Genomic DNA, 17801 nt, shown 5'->3' with positions numbered 1-17801 from the left:
AGTGAGACAGGGGGACCTCATACCATCAAGAAAGCAGTGCCGGGAGCAGAGCGTGTCCTTTGGACCGGGGTCCCTGCACAGAGAAGCTCCTAGTCTGGGGGAACACTGAAGAGAAGAAGGCCGACAGAGAGAAAAAGGCTTCCCCTGGAGCTGATGCCCTGAATTTGGACTTTTAGCCTACTTTAACTGTGAGGAAATAAACTTCTTTTCGTTAAAACCATCCACTTGTGGTGTTTCTGTTATAGCAGCACTAGATGACTAAGACAGTCGGGATCAACTCGAAGGCAACAGATTTGGTTTTTTGTTTTGTTTTATTTCCGTAAGGTTGTGGGAAAGGATACGTATCACTTCGAACTTCACCCCTCCAAAACTTTTTCCTCATCTGTATGAGTTGTGTGCGGTGGAGTAAATTACTTCTGACTTCCCATTTCTTTTTCAAAGTTTAGAGGACGTGGTATAAACAACATGGCCATTACGTTCAGACTGCCTAGTTGGAATCCCAGCTCTGCTGAATATTAACTGCATAACAACAAGTTACACTGTAAATTATAAGTTGTTGTTAGGTGCCAAGCCAAGCACTTCACCGTTGCACCATTAGAGGACTCTTGTGAGGATTCACAGATACCATATGTGGGGGCCTGCCTTTCATGCAAGACTCGAGGTGAATAGCTCAGCTGCGACAGTTTCCAGATTGAAGATGGTGGCAGCTTACGCTAGGTGGCAGTGGTAGAGATGGTAAGAAGTGGTTGCACTCAGAATATATTATGAAAGTAGAGTCACCCAGACTTCTATGGGTTATGTGTGGAGTAACAGTAAGAAAGGTGTCAAAGATGACTCCATTGTGTTTGGCTTGAGTAAGTGGAAGAATGGTGGTACTACTTAGCCATATTAAGATGCACTTATTAGCTCTTGTTGTCTCACAGATGAGTTAAAATGAATTCCTCTGCAGTTTTAAATGGAAAACTGAGAGCAATGGAGTGTGAACAATGCCAAATTCCTAGATGCCCTCCATAGAGAAGTGTCATTGGAATGCTATTTAAAATAAAGGATTTCCTACCCATTCTCTACCTGCTCACCTCCCTCCCCACCCCACCCCAGTATCCCTGCCCTACTCTGGCCAGCCTGAAATAGCTCGGGTCAGGGTCACTAGGAAGTTGGATTCAGACTTTGGGACTGGTGAAAGCCTGAATAGCATGTACACACAGCTCTCGGAGGCCCCAGGGTTGCTATCTTGGTTCTCAGCAATGCAGATTGCCCACTAGGAGTGAAGGCTGTTACCAGTATGGGTAACATGTATGGGCAAGGGAGTGGTCCAAGCAGAAGCAGGACTGACCTTGGCAGAGCCACCGGCACTGGGTGAAACTGGTGGTTTTCTATACGTGTCTCTCTTAGCCACATCAATCCCGGGAGAAAGGGATTTTTAATATCTTCATTTAATAGAAAGGAAAATTGAAGCACTCCCAAGTACCTCCTCTTTCTACTATGTACCCCTCACCCCACGGAGATGGAGCAGAGAGATGCTTGTTGTTGGGTATCATGGAGTCAATTCCACTCCATAGCGACTCCATGTGATGGAGTAGAACTGCCCGATAGGGTTTCTTAAACTGTAATCTTTACAGGAAGGAACCCTGGTCGCACAGTGGTTAAGTGCTTGGCTGCCAACCGAAAGGTCGGTGGTTTAAATCTACCAGCCACTGTTTGGGAGAAAGATTTGGCAGGCAGTCTGCTTCCATAAAATTACAGCCTTGAAAAATCTATTAGGCATTTCTACCCTGTCCTGTCAGGTTGCTATGAGTTGGAATCACCTTGCTGGCAGTGGGTTTGGTTTTCATTTGGTTTAATCTTTACAGGAGCAGATTCCCAGGTCTTTTCTCCGCGGAGCAGCTCATAGGTTCGAACCTCCGGCCTTTTGGTTAGTAGTGAGCGATCAACTATTTGTGCCACCAGGACTCCTTAGAAAGATGCTTACCAAAACCAAACCAAACCCATTGTCATCGAGTTAATTTCAACTCATAGCGGCTCTACAGCGACCTCATGAGAGAGATGCTTAGGAGAGGGCAATTTTGGTGCACATCATGCTCAGGAAAATATAAAGTGGCTGGCCAAGGGATTTTTCTGGAAGGAATCAGGATCTTGAGACAAGCTACCAGAATTTTGTGAGGTTATGGAATTTTGTAACTTTCCTTATATATATTTTTTCTCATCTCCTAATAATGTTTAGCAACAAAATCTTAAATGAAAAACACCCTTTAACTCATTCAACAAGTATTTATAGACGACCTACCATCTGTTAGGCAGGGTGTTAGGGTGATGGTGTACAAGTCTCTGCTCTCCTGAGGTTACAGTTGTCTTCCAGAGCGCAAGGAAGGGAAGTCTCTGGGGAGAAGGGCCTCGGGGCTGGCAGCTCTGAAGGAGAGGAAAACTGGCTGAGCCCTCAGTTAAGGGGGAAGGAGTGACAAGCAGCAAGGAAGGTGGGCAGTAGAGAGGCCTGGAGGGGTCCCGGATGATGGACACCAAGAAGGGCCTGCAGACAGGGACTGAGAACTGGTGGAGACCAGGGCGGTGTGGCCCAAGAAGGCACACCCAGGACTTGTGAGAAACCCAGAGTGCCTGGAGAGTACAGGTCGGGGAGAGGAAACTGTAAAGGAAAGGAGGCACCAAGGACGAGTTTCACCTGCTGAACAATTTTGCTTTGGGCAGATTAGTTTCACCCTGCCTAATAGTAGTGGCTCAGTGGTTCAGCGCTCGGCTGGTAACTGAAAGGTTGGTGATTCGAACCCCCAGCCGCTCCACTGGAGAAAGATGTGGCAGTCTGCTTCCATAAAGATTACAGCCTTGGAAACTCTATGGAGGCAGTTCACCTCTGTCCTGTAAGGTCGCTATGAGTTGGAATCCAACGGCAATGGATTTGGTAGTAAAGCTAGAAGATCCCTGGGGGATGCAAGTGGTTTGCTCTTGGCTGCTAACCTAAAGGATGGTGTCTCAAACCCACCCAGTACTCCATGGGAGAAAGGCCTGGCGATCTGCTTCTGTAAAGATTGTTGTTGTTGGGTGCCATTGAGTTGATTTTCAACTCACAGTGACCCCATGTGACAGAGTAGAACTGCCCCTTGGGTTTTCTAGACTGTAATTTTCTAGGAAGAATGATCTGTTTGTCTACTTCTAAAAAAATTGGCCAGTGAAAACCTCACGAATAGCAGCAGAACACTGTCTGATATAGTGCTGGAAGATGAGTCCCTCAGGTTGGAAGGTGCTTGAGAGATGACTGGGGAAGAGCTGCCTCATCAAAGTAGAGTCAACCTTAATGATGTGGATGTTGTCAAGGTTTTGGGGCCTTCATTTGCTGATGTGGCACAACTCAAAACGAGAAGAAACAGCTGTAAACATCAATTAATAATCAACATAGAATGTACGAAGTATGAATCTAGGAAAATTGAAAATTGTCAAAAATGAAATGCATAAACATCCATATCCTAGACATTAGTGAGCTGAAATGGACTAGTATTGGCCATTTTGAATCAGACAATCATATGGTCTACTATGCTGGGAATGACAGCTTGAAGAGGAATGGCATTGCATTCATCATCAAAAAGAACATTTCAAGATCTATGCTAAAGTACAGCGCTGTCAGTGATCCATACACCTACAAGGAAGATCAGTTAATGCAACTAGTATTCAAATTTACCCACCAACCACTAAGGCCAAAGATGAAGAAATTGAAGATATTTACCAATTTCTGCAGTCTGATATTGATCGAACATACAATCAGGATGTATTGATAATTATCGGTGATTGGAATTTGAAAGTTGGAAAATATGGCCTTGGTGATAGAAACAATGCCGGAGATCACAGAATTTTGCAAGACCAACGACTTCTTCATTGCAAATAACTGTTTTCAACCACATAAACCACTATTATACACGTGGACCTCGCCAGATGGAATACACAGGAATCAAATAGACTACATCTGTGGAAAGAGACGATGGAAAAGCTTAATATCATCGGTCAGAACAAGGCCAGGGGCCAACTGCAGAACAGACCATCAATTGCTCGTATGCAAGTTCAACACAAATTGTTTCATGTCATTGGCTGCAATCCTGCGTTGTGTCTGCACTCTCTCCCATTCCCTTTCCATCCTGGGTTCTGTGTGTCCATTAGTCCAGTTTTTCTGTCCCCTTCTGCCTTGTTATCTTTGTTCCTGGGCAGGTGTTGCCCATTCGATCTCATATACTTGATGGATCTAAGAAGCAAGTTCTTCACGTGTGTTATTGTTTGTCTTACAGGCCTGCCTAATCTTTGGCTGAAAGGTAAACTTCGAGAGTGGCTTCAAGTTTGAGTTAGAAGGGTATCTGGGGGCCATAGTCTTGGGAGTTCCTCCAGTCTCTGTCAGATTAGTAAGTCTGGTCTTATGAATTTGATAATTTGTTCTGCATTTTTCTCCCGCTCTGTCTGGCCCCCTTTATAGTAATCCCAGTCAGAGCAGTTAGTAATGGTAGCCGGGCGCCATCTTGTTCTTCTGATCTCAGGGTTGTGTGGGCTGTGGTTCATTTCCTTTGCCCATTTTTTAATTGGGTTATTTGTTTTTTTTGTTGTTGTTGTTGTTGCTGTTGAAGTGCTGAAGTTTTCTATAAATTTAGAGATTAGACCTTTGTCAGGTATGTCATAGCCAAAATTTTTTGCCAATCTGTAGTTTCTCTTTTTACTCTTTTGGAGAAGTCTTTTGTTAAGCAAAAGTTTAATTTTTAGGAGGTCCGATTTATCTAGTTCATTTTCTTCTGTGTGTGCATTTTTAGTTACGCTTGGTAATATATTTATGCCAGATATTAAGACCCCTAACGTTGTCCCTTCAAAGGTGTCAAGGGCGCCTTTGAATTATGGTGTTGGTGAAGAATATTGAATATACCATGGACTGCCAAAAGAACGAACAAATCTGTCTTGGAAGAAGTACAGCCAAAATGCTGCTTAGAAGCAAGGATGGCAAGACTATGTCTTACATACTTTGGACATGTTATCAGGATGATCAGTCCCTGGAGAAGGACATCATGTTTGGTAAAGTACAGGGTCAGTGAAAAAGTGGAAGACCCTCAACAAGATGGATTGACACAGTGGCTGCCACAATGGGCTCAAGCATAAAAACGATTGTGAGGATGGTGCAGAACTGGGCAGTGTTTCGTTCTGTTGGACATAGGTTCGCTATGAGTCAGAACCAACTCGACGGCTCCCAACAACAACAACAGCATTGTCCCTGATTTTTCCTCTGTGATCTTTATAGGTTTAGGTTTCATGTTTAGGTCTTAGGTTCGTTTGAGTTAGTTTTTGTGTATGGTATGAGATATGGAGCCTGTTTCATTTTTTCTACAGGTGATATCCAATTTTGCCAGCACCATTTGTTGAAGAGACTGTCTCTTCCTGACCATTCAATAACCTTTGGTCCTTTGTCAAAGATCAGCTATCCATAGGTAGATGAATTTATGTCTGGGTTCTCTGTTTTATTCCACTGGTCTATGTGTCTGTTGTTGTACCAGTACCAGGCTGTTTTGACTACTATGCCTGTATAGTAGGTTCTGAGATCAAGGTAGTATGAGGCCTCCTACTTTTTTCTTCTTTTTTAATAAGGCTTTACTTATTCGAGGCCTCTTTCCCTTCCATATAAAGTTTGTGATTAGTTTTCCACCTCAGTGAGGAATGCTGTTGGGATTTGGATAGGGATTGCATTATATCTATATATTGCTTTGAGTAGTACTGACATTTTCATAATGTTAAGTGTTCCTATCCAAGAGCATGATATGTTTTTCCATTTACGTAGGTCCCTTGGTTTCTTGCAATAGTGTTTTGTAGTTTTCTTTGTATAAGTCTTTTACACCCCTGGTTAGATTTATTCCTAAGTATTTATCTTTTGGGGGGTGTCTGATAGATTTTTAAAGTTCCTTCTAGCACTATGATTTCGTGGCCCTGGTGTCGCAAATGGTTAAGTGCTCAGCTGCTAACTGAAAGGTTGGCGGTTCAGACCCACCCAGTGAATCTGGGGGAGAAAGACATGCTGATCTGCTTCTGTAAAGATTACAGCCAAGGCGTCTGGGGTCTTAAAAGCTTGCAAGTGGCCATCTAAGATGCATCAATTGGTCCCAACCACCTGGAGTGAAGGAGAATGAAGAACACCGAAGACACAAGGGAAGAATTAGCCCAAGAGACAGAAACGGCCACATAAACCAGATACTTCATCAGCCTGAGACCAGAAGAACTAGATGGTGCCTGGCTACCACCAATGAACGTCCTGACAAGAAACACAACAGAGAGTCCCTGATGGAGCAAGAGAAAGGTGGGGTGCAGAAATCAAATTCTAGAAAAAAGACCAGACTTAATGGTCTGACTGAGACTGGAGGAACCCCGGAAAGCATGACCACTGGATTCTCTGTCAACCCAGAACTAAAACAATTTCTGAGGCCAACTCTTCAGACAGGGATTGGACTGGACTGTGAGACATAAAGTGATTCTTGTGAGGAGTGCGCTTCTTAGTTCAAGTAGATACAAGAGACTGAATGGGCAGCTTCTGTCCGGAGGTGAAATGGGAAGGCAGAGAGGGTTAGGAGCTCATTGAATGGACATGGGAAATCAGGGGTGGATAGGAGGACTGTACTGTCACAGTATAGGGAGAACAATTAGGGTCACATAACAATGTATGTATAAATTTTTGTATGGGAAAAAAATTTTTAAAAAAAGATTACGGCCAAGAAAACCCCATAGGGCAGTTCTACTCCATGACATGGTGTCACTGTGTGTTGAAAAAGACTTGATGGCACCCAACAACAACAATCTCTAAGGAAAATGTTCACTGATGCACAGCCCTCACTTCTAATTTGATGTGATTTAGATTGCAAAGTTAGAGCTGATGTTGGATGCAGAGCCCTGTGTGGGTACCACAGTGATTTTTCAAAACCGCAAACCTCATCGTAGCTGTTGGCACTGAAACGAGTCTTAATTCATCTCACCTTCTATTCAATTACAGATAATCTTTAGATGGTGGAAGATCTCTCTAAGGAGTGAGTATCGAGCAGCAAAACCCGGAGAAACCAAAGAAAGTCATGAAGACTTCCTAGAGAATTCACATCTTCAAGGCAAGGAAGGGGACAGGACATATTATGGGATGTATTATGTACTTACTGTTTCAATTCTTTAATCAATGATAGATTCTGCCAGAGGAGTATCAAATATATGGTCATTTCAAATAGTGATATGGAATTACGTATTAGAAATAATAGAACGTTGGGTTCTTAGAAAAACAGAGAGTGTTAACATATCCTAGATTTCTTTTGGGAAATATCTTGACATATTTTTGATTCCAGGTCTATATATGGATTCTATTAATAAGGTTAAATTATGTAAGTATAATTTCATTACCATGAGTTTCTTTTAGTTTAGAAATAAAAAGCCACTTGAAAACATAATCAAATGATCAAATACTTGAACCCTTATGCATCTTGGCATTCATTAAGAGTACTACCTCTACTATCTTAATAACAGGGTTTGCTTGGGAAGTAGTCTTAATTACTTAGCACTGTGGACTTAATAAAGGAAGTTTCCCTCCAATTTCCCCCTTTGTTTTTTTTTCTTTCCTAATATGAAAATCCATACCGTAAAGAGGAAACACATGTTTTAACAAGCGCCAATGTAGCCATAACCCAGCTCCGACAAGACTCAAAATGGGGCCAAAACCTATAACCACAGTTCCCGCTAGATTATTTTGAGGCAAATCCCGATTGTTTACATCATTCCATCCTCAACTACTTCATTATGAATCTGTAAACGATAAGGATTCCTTTTTTAACATAATTACAATACCATTTTGAAACCTAAACTCTTTAATAATAACTCCTTAATAATATTTTATAATTAGAAGTCACCTTAGAGATTCTTATTTTATTAGGAATAATTAACAATGTTAGTAATATTAATAATAACAAGTACTTTCACATACATATTCTCATTTCATTGCCACAATAGGCTTGTGAAATTAATATTATTATCTCTGTTTCACAAATAAGATTCAGAAAGGATGTGACTTTCCAGAGTCTCCCAGCTGAATACTGACCTTGCCAGGACTAAGCATTGAAATCAATTATATTTAACGTTGGAGCCCTGGTGGTGCAGTGGTTAAGCATTTTGCTGCTAACCAAAAAGTCATCGGTTCGAGTCCACCAGCCACTCGTTGGAAATCCTGTGGGGCAGTTCTGCTCTGTCCTGTAGGGTCGCTATGAGTCGGAATCCACTAAATGGCAACGAGTTTGGTTTTCTGGTTATATTTAATGTTATTTTTAAAAGGCATACTCTGGGTGAATCTTTGATAATCAACACCCTTAAAAACATTTGCTTATTTAACCTTACAGCTTGTAATAGTTGGTCTTTTCAGGAGGAGAAGGTTTTGTTTTGCTTTTCCTTAAATAGCTAACAGTCTGGATTGATGATGGTGGTAGAGTAATTTGGGAAAAGATAGTGACAAAGGTTGTACAACATGAAGAATGTAACAATGTCACTAATTCTGCATGTGGACATTGTTGAATTGGTGAAGGTTCTGTTGTGTATATTCTCACCACACACACACACAAAGGCCTGGATTGATTGCCCAAAATCCCTGACAATGACACATCTTATTTTGTTCACTCCTTTATAGCAAGTATTTATAAAACTTGTTTATGGCCTTAAAAAGAACCATCTAGAGGAAAGACTGTCCACTTTTCATTGACTAGAACTCACTCCAAGCACGCTCTACTTATTTAATTGTAAAATAGGCCTGTTTCCGCATCGACAACTATAAAGTAAACTTGTATAAAACATGTTTCATTCTCAAGTTAGGATCCATTTTCTTTTCAAATCACTGTAACAGCCACCCTAGAGCCATATGTCTAGTGAGTGCTGAATATGAATTGACGGACCATATAATTTTCTGATTGACTTCCACATAAACCTGAAGATGGCTGTTTGGACCAGAGAGGTAGGAGGTGAAGGCCAGCAATTATCTTCTGAGGGCAGGCTTAAGATACCAGAGGGGTGGAGGGCTTCATTAGCTTCAGGATTGCCACTTGTGGATTTCTTGATAAAACGAGGCAATAAAGCACAAATTTTATGAGCTTTTAGGGCTCAGGCCTGCCTCTCTGCTGGCCCCCTCCTGCCTGGAGAGAAGGGGCATCGAGGGGTCCAGTCGGGCAGGTAAGTTCAAGGAGTCTGCTCAAGGAGACTTTAAACTGCAGTTGGAGAGCCCAGTCTCAGGACTGCCCGGTGGCCTCCCGCCAGGAGCAGCACTGTGATCCTGAAATAAATCAGCCTGGGGAGTTCAAAGGCTCCTGTGTCTTAGTTCTAGACTTCCCACAACATTGGAGTCCTCCTAGCAGAGGGGAAAACTCCAAACACCACTGTTGTTAGTCACTCTCTTCCTCCTTCAGTTCTCAGGGAGTGTCCTTCAGAAAGCCTGCTCCCTCCAGCTGAAGACTGGCTCATTGTGGCCCAGCGCCTGGGCTGGGGTCATCAGCCAGGGTTCAAGTCTCTGTGCTGCCACTGGCCAGCTGTACGGCCACAGGCTCATGACTCATCTCAGTTCTGTGAGTCAGTTTCCTCATCCTTAAATGGTGATAATCATTTACTCTACGTGGCCTTTGTGAGCAGTAACCGGCCTGATTTGTCCAGTATTTAGAACTGTTCATGGTACACAGTAAGCTGTTAATCACTCTTTTGTTGTTGTTAAGTACATGATGTTTGACCAGATTTATTCTTTCCCATCCCTTCTTGGCCATATTCCTAAAAATTCCCCAAAAGGTTTTCTCACCCCAAGCTCCTCTCCCTCTGATATGCTAACCTGGTGGCAACATGTCTCTAGATATCTGGGTCACCCTTGGTAGCAGTCCTGGCAGAGGATAAGCACTGTATCACCCTGCTTCCTCAGCCTCTTAGCAGTACTTATCTCAGTTGTGATGTTTTCTTCTCCTGGCTTCCTGTCTCTTGGTTTTCCTCCTACCTCACTCGTCCCTTCTCAGTTGGCTTTGCTATCTACCTCCCCATCTCTCCAACTGTAAATTTTGGGCCCCAGGACTTAGTGCTTGGGCCTCTTCTCTGTCTGTATTTACTACTCCATGGGGGATTGGATCCAGTCTCTGGTTTTAAATACTACCCATAAATGGGCAAATCTCAATTTGGGCTCTCCAGCTGGGACCTCTCCCTAACTTCCACACTTACATATTTATCTAGCTGCCCCCTTGGCATGTCCACTCAAGGATCTAATAGGATCTCAAACTTAAGGTATCCAAAAATAGCTCCTGATCTACTCCCTGCCCAAAGAAAAAGCCAGGCCAAAAATCCTGAAGCTATCCTTGACTCCTTTCCTTCTCTTACACACAAGATCCCGTCCAATAGCAATACCAGAATCTCAACTGTATCTCAGTTTCTAGACTTCCCAAAACACCGGAAGTGCCCCTGGCAGATTCCAAGATGGCCCCATGAGCCCCACCTCCCTGTATTCATACTCTGTGTAGTACCCTCCCACATTGTAGCAGGGTTGATCTGTGTGAGCAGTCAAATTCAGCAGAATTGATCGTATGTCACTTCCAAGATTAGGTTGTAAAAAATACTAAGGCCTCTATCATGGCCCCCCTCTTTCTCTCTGTCTCTCTTTGATCACTCGCTCTGGGGAAAGCCAGCTGCCACAACTTGAAGGTACTGAGGCAGCCCTGTGGAAAGCCTCATGTAGTGAGGAACTGAGGCCTCCAGCCCACAGCCATGTAATCAAGCTTTCTTAGAGGTGGATCCTCCAGTCTCAGATAACACAGCCCGGCATCTTGACTACAACCTCATGAGATACTCTGAGGCAAAGCCACCACCTGAGCCACTCCTGGATTCTCGACCCTCAGAAACTTTGAGCGAATAAATATTTGTTGTTGTAAGCCAGTAAATTTGGGGGTAATTTGTTACATAGCAGTAGATAACTAATACATGAACACTTCTCACCAACTTCACTTCTGGTCCGGCAAACTACTAACTCTCTCCCAGATTATTGAAATAATCTAGCTGGTTTCCCTCTTCCCATCCTTGCACCCCAATAGTTTGCTCTCAGCACAGCAGCCAGAATCATCAGGCAATGGGTTTGGTTTGGGGGGCTGGGGGTTAGGCTACATAAAGAAGTACCCAATTCTCCTAGGATACAAGGAAAAGATTAGTCCAAAGGACTGATGGACCACAGCTACCAAGGCCTCCACCAGACTGAGTCCAGTACAGCTAGATGGTGCCCAGCTACCACCACTGACTGCTCTGACCACGATCACAACAGAGGGTTCTGGACAGAGCTGGAGAAGGATGTAGAGCATAATTCTAACTCAAAAAAAAAAGACCAGATTTACTAGCCTAAAGGAGACTGGAGAAACCCCGAGAGTATGGCCCCCAGACACCCTTTTAGCTCAGTGGTGAAGTTATCTCCAAGGTTCACTGTTCAGCCTGGGAGTGGACAGCCCCGTAAAACCAAATGGGACTAATGAGGTACAGGAGTCCAGTGACAAGAGCCAGAAAGCAGAAGGGGACAAGGAAGCTGGTGATAGGGAACCCCAGGTTGAGTAAGGAGATTGTTGATGTGTTGTGAGATTGTTAACCATTGTCATAGGGCAACATGTGTAGTAACTGTTAAATGAGAAACTATTTTGTTCTGTAAGCGTTCGTTCATCTTAAGTGAGAATAGCAGCACAATTGGAAGAGCGTAGTCAATGTCACTGAACTGTGCATGCAGAAATTTTTGAAATGGTGTATCTTTGGCTATGTATATTTTCACCAAAAAAAAGTTGAGAAGTTAGAGGGTTGACATGTTGTGGGGTTGTTAACCAATGTAATAAAACAATATATGTACTACTGTTTCATGAGAAACTTATTTGTTCTATAAGCCTTCACCTAAAGTACAATAAAAAATAAATAAAAAAATAAAAAAGTACCCAATTCTCATCAAAGACCATATGGTATTCCATTGTACAAATATACAATCCTCAACTGATATTTTCAGATTGTCTCTAGTGCTTTGCTGTTCTTACCAAATGGTTAGGTATATTCTGGGACTTATTTATCTTTGCCCACTTCATGAGACTATCAGTAGTATAGATTCCTAGATGTGGCATTGCTGGGTCCAAAGGTATGGGCATCATACATGTTGATAGGTGCTCTGAATTTTATTTGAGGGGTGAATTCTTAAAAACCTTGCCTGTTTTCAGGCTAATCTGACAAAGGATGCCAAGTATTTCTGTTAACCAGCTCGAGCAGTGCTGACATGGGAGGTACTGTGAATGCTGTTTACAACTTGCTTGACCTTGATCATCATGCCAGCTTTATAATTGGGCTATTCTCGACACAGTTTTAAATTGGGCAGTTTCAGCTTTTGTGCTTAAAATGAGACTTCATTAATATCTTGATGTCACAGTATTTCAATTTTGACTAATTCAAAACTTACATCAAATGCCCATCACCTCATTATCCTCACAATTTGCTCTCCAGGAAACTGCTATATTAATTATACTCCATCCAACAGGATATAGGAGTGTTCTTATACCTTTGCCATCACTGATTAGATATTGCTACTCTCTGTAATCTTTTCTGGTCAAATGGTGAAAACAGTGTCATGTTTAATTAGCAGTTTCCTGGTAACTAGTAGGTTGAGTATCTTTTATATGTTCAATTGCCATTTGTTGTCGTCGTTGTCAGGTACCGTCGAGTCAGTTCCCAGTCATAGCGACCCCAAGCACAGCAGAACGAAATGTTACCCAGTCCTGCGCCATCCTCACAGTCGTTGCTGTGTTTGAGCCCATTGGTCCAGCCACTGTGTCAATCCATCTCGTTGAAGGTCTTCCTCTTTTTCACTGGTCCTCTACTTACCAAACACGCTGTCCCTCTCCAGGGACTGGTCCCTCGTGATAACATGTATGGTGAAAGGGTACAGCCCAGATGCACACCTTTTCTCATTTTAAATCACGAAGTATCACCTTGTTCTGTTCAAATGACTGCCTCTTGTTCTATGTACAGGTTCCGCATGGGCACAATTAAGTGTTCTGGAATTCCCATTCTTCGTAGTGTTATCCATGATTTGTTATGATCCACACAGTGGAATACGTTTGCATAGCCAATAAAACACAGGTAAACATCTTTCTGCTATTCTCTGCTTTCAGCCAAGATCCATCTAACATCAGCAGTGATATTCCTCATTCCACATCCTCTTCTAAACCTGGCTTGAATTTCTGACAGTTCCCTGTCAATGGACTGCTGCAATCGTTTTTGAATTATCTTCAGCAAAATTTTACTTGTGTGTGGAATGATATTGTTTGATAGTTGTTTAGAACTTGGAATGAGTTAAATAAATGGCAGTTAAGTTTTTAGGCCAACTCATAATAAAGGCCTCTGATGAAACTAAATGATTTCAAGAACCCTATTTTCTGAACCAAATGACAAGGGCTTTTTTCCTGCTCTTTCTGCAGGTGAAAGGCAGTGTGGGGGATGTAGTTTAGATGTCAAGGTATTGAAATTCCTTGGACATTTAGGTGATTTATGGAGAAAATGGGACCGAATGTCTGAAATGGGGATTAAGATGGAAAATTTATTGTACTGGTAAATACTAATAATATTGGTTTATCCCTCATAGCAAGTTTTACTTTAAAGTATATTTTGTCTGATATTAGTATAATTATGCCAGATTTCTTTTGGTCTGTATTTTACTGGCCTGTTCTCCATTCTATTACTTTTACTTTTCCATATCATTATTTTATGAGTGTGTCTCGTGTAAATACTGTATAGCCAGAATTATGTGTGTGTGTTATTTATCTGAGTTTCTTAACGAGCATGATTCGTTCATTTACATTTATTGTGGTTACAAATGTTTGTCATTTCTGTCATCTTATTTTGTACTCTCATCTCATGCTGTTTTGTTTCCATTTCGTGCTTTCTATGAGGCTGTCTTTATTCCATTTTACATTTCCCTGCTTCCCTTGTAGATGTGACCATGTGGCCCCGTTTTGCTCAGTATGCTGTGAGCTGAAGTTGTTAAGTAGAGCTTCCCAGAAAGTGCCTTCAGGTGAGGGCAGACTCAGCTACCATGCACAGTTTTGTTCCTTGTCCTTCCTCCCTCACTAGTGAAGCATGATCATGAAGCCTAGGGGATAGGAGTCATCTTGAGTGACCCTAAGCATGAGGGCCCTCAGAATCCAAAGAATGTGAAACAAACAGAATAGACTTGTGGCACTTCTGCCTCATCCTTGGACTGCCTACCTGCAAGCTCTCTAATTGTGTGAGAAAAAGTTAAACCATGTTTGGCTGAGCTGCCTTAAATTGGCTTTTCTGTTTTGTTCAGCTATGTATGAACCCATATCCAAGTGATTTACAGATCAACTACTTTGGAAGTTACCAATATACAGTGAAAACTGTGAGAGCGGGAACTTGACAGGACTGCCTTGTTTTTCTAGTCTTTCAAGATTTTTCTCTTTCACAGGATGTAGTCTTACCACTTTTTTATTGCTCTCTATTGTCAGGTGCTGCTGTCGAGTCAGTTCCGATTCATAGCAACCCTGTGTACAACAGAATGAAACACTGCCCAGTCCTGCACCGTCTTCACCATAATTGTTATTCTTGAGCCCATTGTTGCAGTCACTGTGTCAGTCCATCTCATTGAGGGTCTGCCTCTTTTTTGTTGATCCTCTACCAAGCATGATGTCCTCCTCCAGGGACTGATCCCTTCTGATAATGTGTCTAAAGTATATGCTCCTTATTAGTGGAAAATATTTGAGTTTTCCTTCGCTAGCAGATTTCCATCTTACACAGGTTCTACTGTATCCCCCCCCCCGCCCCTTTTTGTGGTGTTCCTTAAAATTTCAACAAATTTAGCTTAACTTGACATGAAAATCTAACATTTATCATTTCTATCTTCTTGAGTATCAAGGACCTTAGAATGTTTACATCCTAAACATCTGTCTTCTACCTTATATGTAGTTGTTGACTAGTGTTTTGATTTGCCTTGTTGTGACACTCCTCCAAAATGTGTAATTTAAAACATGTTCTATACACACACACACACACACACACACAAAACGTGTTATACAGTAGTAGTTGTTTAGATTTGCCTGTGTTTGCCATTTCTTTATTCATCATTGCTTCTGGAATTCTGTCCCTTTCTTCTGTGTAAATTTCTTTCTCCTTGAAATACATCTTTAGTACCTTATTTTATGCAGATAACGTGTGCTGCCTACATTTGTTTGCTAATCACACCCTTCCCTCTCGAGGTTTTTTTGTAAGCTCCTTACAAAAAATTCCAATTTTTTTTTTACACGTTGCTATAAAAAAAATCAGCATAGCGTGCTTATGAAAATACCTCGCAGGGGGAGGGCAGGGTTAGCAAACAAATGTAGAAGTCCCACGTTATTTGCATAAAATATGGTAGTTTCAGAATCTCATTATCTAAATCAGGTCCATGTGTGTATCGGGCTCCTCAAGTGTAATGCCTCAAAGACAGTTCCTCTAGATCTGAGAAGGCCTGTTATTCAGAGAGACAAGTTATCTGTCCCTCCTTCACCAACCTGTAATGATGGGGCAGCCATGGGATAACTAGGGCTTTGAACCAGTTCCACCCCAGATATACTGAATCAGAATCTACATTTTAACCAGATCCCCAGGTGATTTTTATGTATAATATGTTTTGAGAACCACTGCTGTACTAGTGGTTCTCAGAATTGGTCCCTTACCAGCAGCATTAGCATTGCCTGGGAACTTGTTAGAAATGCAAATACTCAGCAGGGGTTTGAACTGGAACAATCCAGTTGGAAGCCCTGAGGATAACCACTGCTTTTTAAAAATGGGGAAATAGGAGCCCCAGAGGAGTCATTGCTTCCTAGAAATCCTGAAATCCCGAAGTGCACAGGTTAGCAGTTGATTAGGGCTTAAGACCTGGAACTAATTCTTCGTAGCTCTTGGTTCCACCCTCTTAGTCATCCTTCCTTCTCCATGAAAGGTAGCCCATGTTTGCAGTCGCATGGTTTTGTGAATCTGCTTCCTGCTTGTAGAAGTTTTAAGGTCCAAATTCTTCTTTTCCTTCTGTGCCACTTCTGACCCTTTCAGTTCAAGCTAGCTAGCAGTGTTTCTTGCAGTATAATTTTCTTAAAAACTTCATGGGTTGTATATTATTCTTACTGGAGTTCCTTCCATTAGACAAAACCACACCTACAAATCTCTTTGAGATGGGCCGTTCTCTACCTTGGACTTCTGTTCTTCACTGCTGAGTGACAATACCCTTAATCTTCTTGGAAGTCCTAATGTTTGATGACTAGATGGTTCTTAACAAAGTATTATACAGTCACACCCTCAGCTTCATCCTTATACCATGTTTTCCTGACAGTGCCTGGATTTGATCTTTGTATGGAAGCTATTTCTTAATTTTAGCATTGCTTGCCATCTGAAGTGGCAGAGAATGCTGAAAATCAGCAAATCCTGGCCCCTTTTTGTTTAAGAGACCTTCCTTTAGCTTATCTCTCTCGTCTCACATTTTACTTTAAGCAACAAGAAGATATTAGACAGCACGTCCAACACTCTGCTTGGAAATCCCTTTTGCTAGATCACCCAACTTATTTGGTGCATTTTCTGCTTTCCATGTTATAGCAGGTGGTAATGTTGCTAAACTTTCTGCCACTACCTAGCAAGGATCTCCTTTCCTTCCATCTTCAATAACGTTTTCCTCACTTTCCTTTAATCCCTCACCTATAAAGCCTCCTCAGAGTCCATCCAACATCTATAACAGTATCTTCAAGTCTCTTCAGGCTTTCACTAACACTGTCCTCCAGTTCCTTCAAACTTCTGCTTACTTTCCAATTTCAAAGCCACACCTGCATTTTAGGTTTCCATTACGACAGCACAACACTTGCAGGTACCCAAATTCTGTATTATCTATTGCTGTGTAACAAATTACTCTAAAACCTAATGGCTTAAAACAATAATAGATATTTATTATCTCACACAATTTCTGTGGGTCAGGAATTTAGGAGCGGCTTAGCGGAACGGTTCTGATTTGGAGTCTCTCATGGTATTACCATCAGAACTGGGGCCTCAGTCATCTGAAGGCTTGATTGGGGCTGGAGGATCCAAGTCCACGGGGGCTCACGTACATAACGACACATTGGTGGTGGTTGTTGACAGGAGGCTTCACTTTCTTTTTTTTTTTTATTGTGCTGTAAATGAAAACTTACAGTTCAATTCAGTTTCTCATACAAAAATTTATCCATACATTGCTATGTGACCCTAGCTACTCTCCCTAAAACGTGACAGTACACTCCTTTCTATCCCGGATTTCCCATGTCCATTCAACCAGCTCCTGTCCCTTTTTGCCTTCTCATCTTGCCTCCGGACAGGAGCTGCCCATTTAGTCTCATGTACCTACTTAAGGTAAGAAGCACTCTCTTCATAACTATCATTTGTGTCCCATGCTCTGGTCTAATCATTGTCTGAAGAGTTAGCTTTGGGAATGGTTTCAGTTCTGGGCTAACAGAGTCCAGGGGCCATGTCTTCCGGGGTCCCTCCAGTCTCAGTCAGACCATTAAATCTGGTCTTCTTACTAGAATTTAAGTTCTGCACCCTACTTTTCTCCTACGCCAGCAGGGACTCTGTTGTGTTCCCTGTCAGGGCGGTCACTGGTGGTAGCCAGGTACCATCTAGTTCTTCTGGTATCAGGCTGATGGAGTCTCTGGTTTATGTGGCCCTTTTCTGTCTCTTGGGCTAATATTTTCCTTGTGTCTTTGGTGTTCTTCATTCTCCTT

General features: G+C 42.1%; 1 protein-coding gene across 1 annotated transcript in view; it reads left to right on the top strand.

The window, feature by feature from the left end:
- The window catches only part of FBXO36 (F-box protein 36), a 96859-nt gene that overhangs the window by 58534 nt on the left and 20524 nt on the right, over window positions 1–17801 (top strand). The window contains exon 2 of the mRNA XM_004385812.2: window positions 7007–7115. Within this exon, the coding sequence (XP_004385869.1) occupies window positions 7007–7115 (109 nt within the window). The remainder of the gene's footprint in view (window positions 1–7006; window positions 7116–17801) is intronic.

Source organism: Trichechus manatus, unplaced genomic scaffold (assembly GCF_000243295.1).
Source record: "Trichechus manatus latirostris isolate Lorelei unplaced genomic scaffold, TriManLat1.0 scaffold00147, whole genome shotgun sequence".
NCBI lineage: Eukaryota > Metazoa > Chordata > Mammalia > Sirenia > Trichechidae > Trichechus > Trichechus manatus.
Note: the sequence above shows the minus strand (reverse complement) of the source record. Positions and strands in the feature narration are given on the sequence as shown.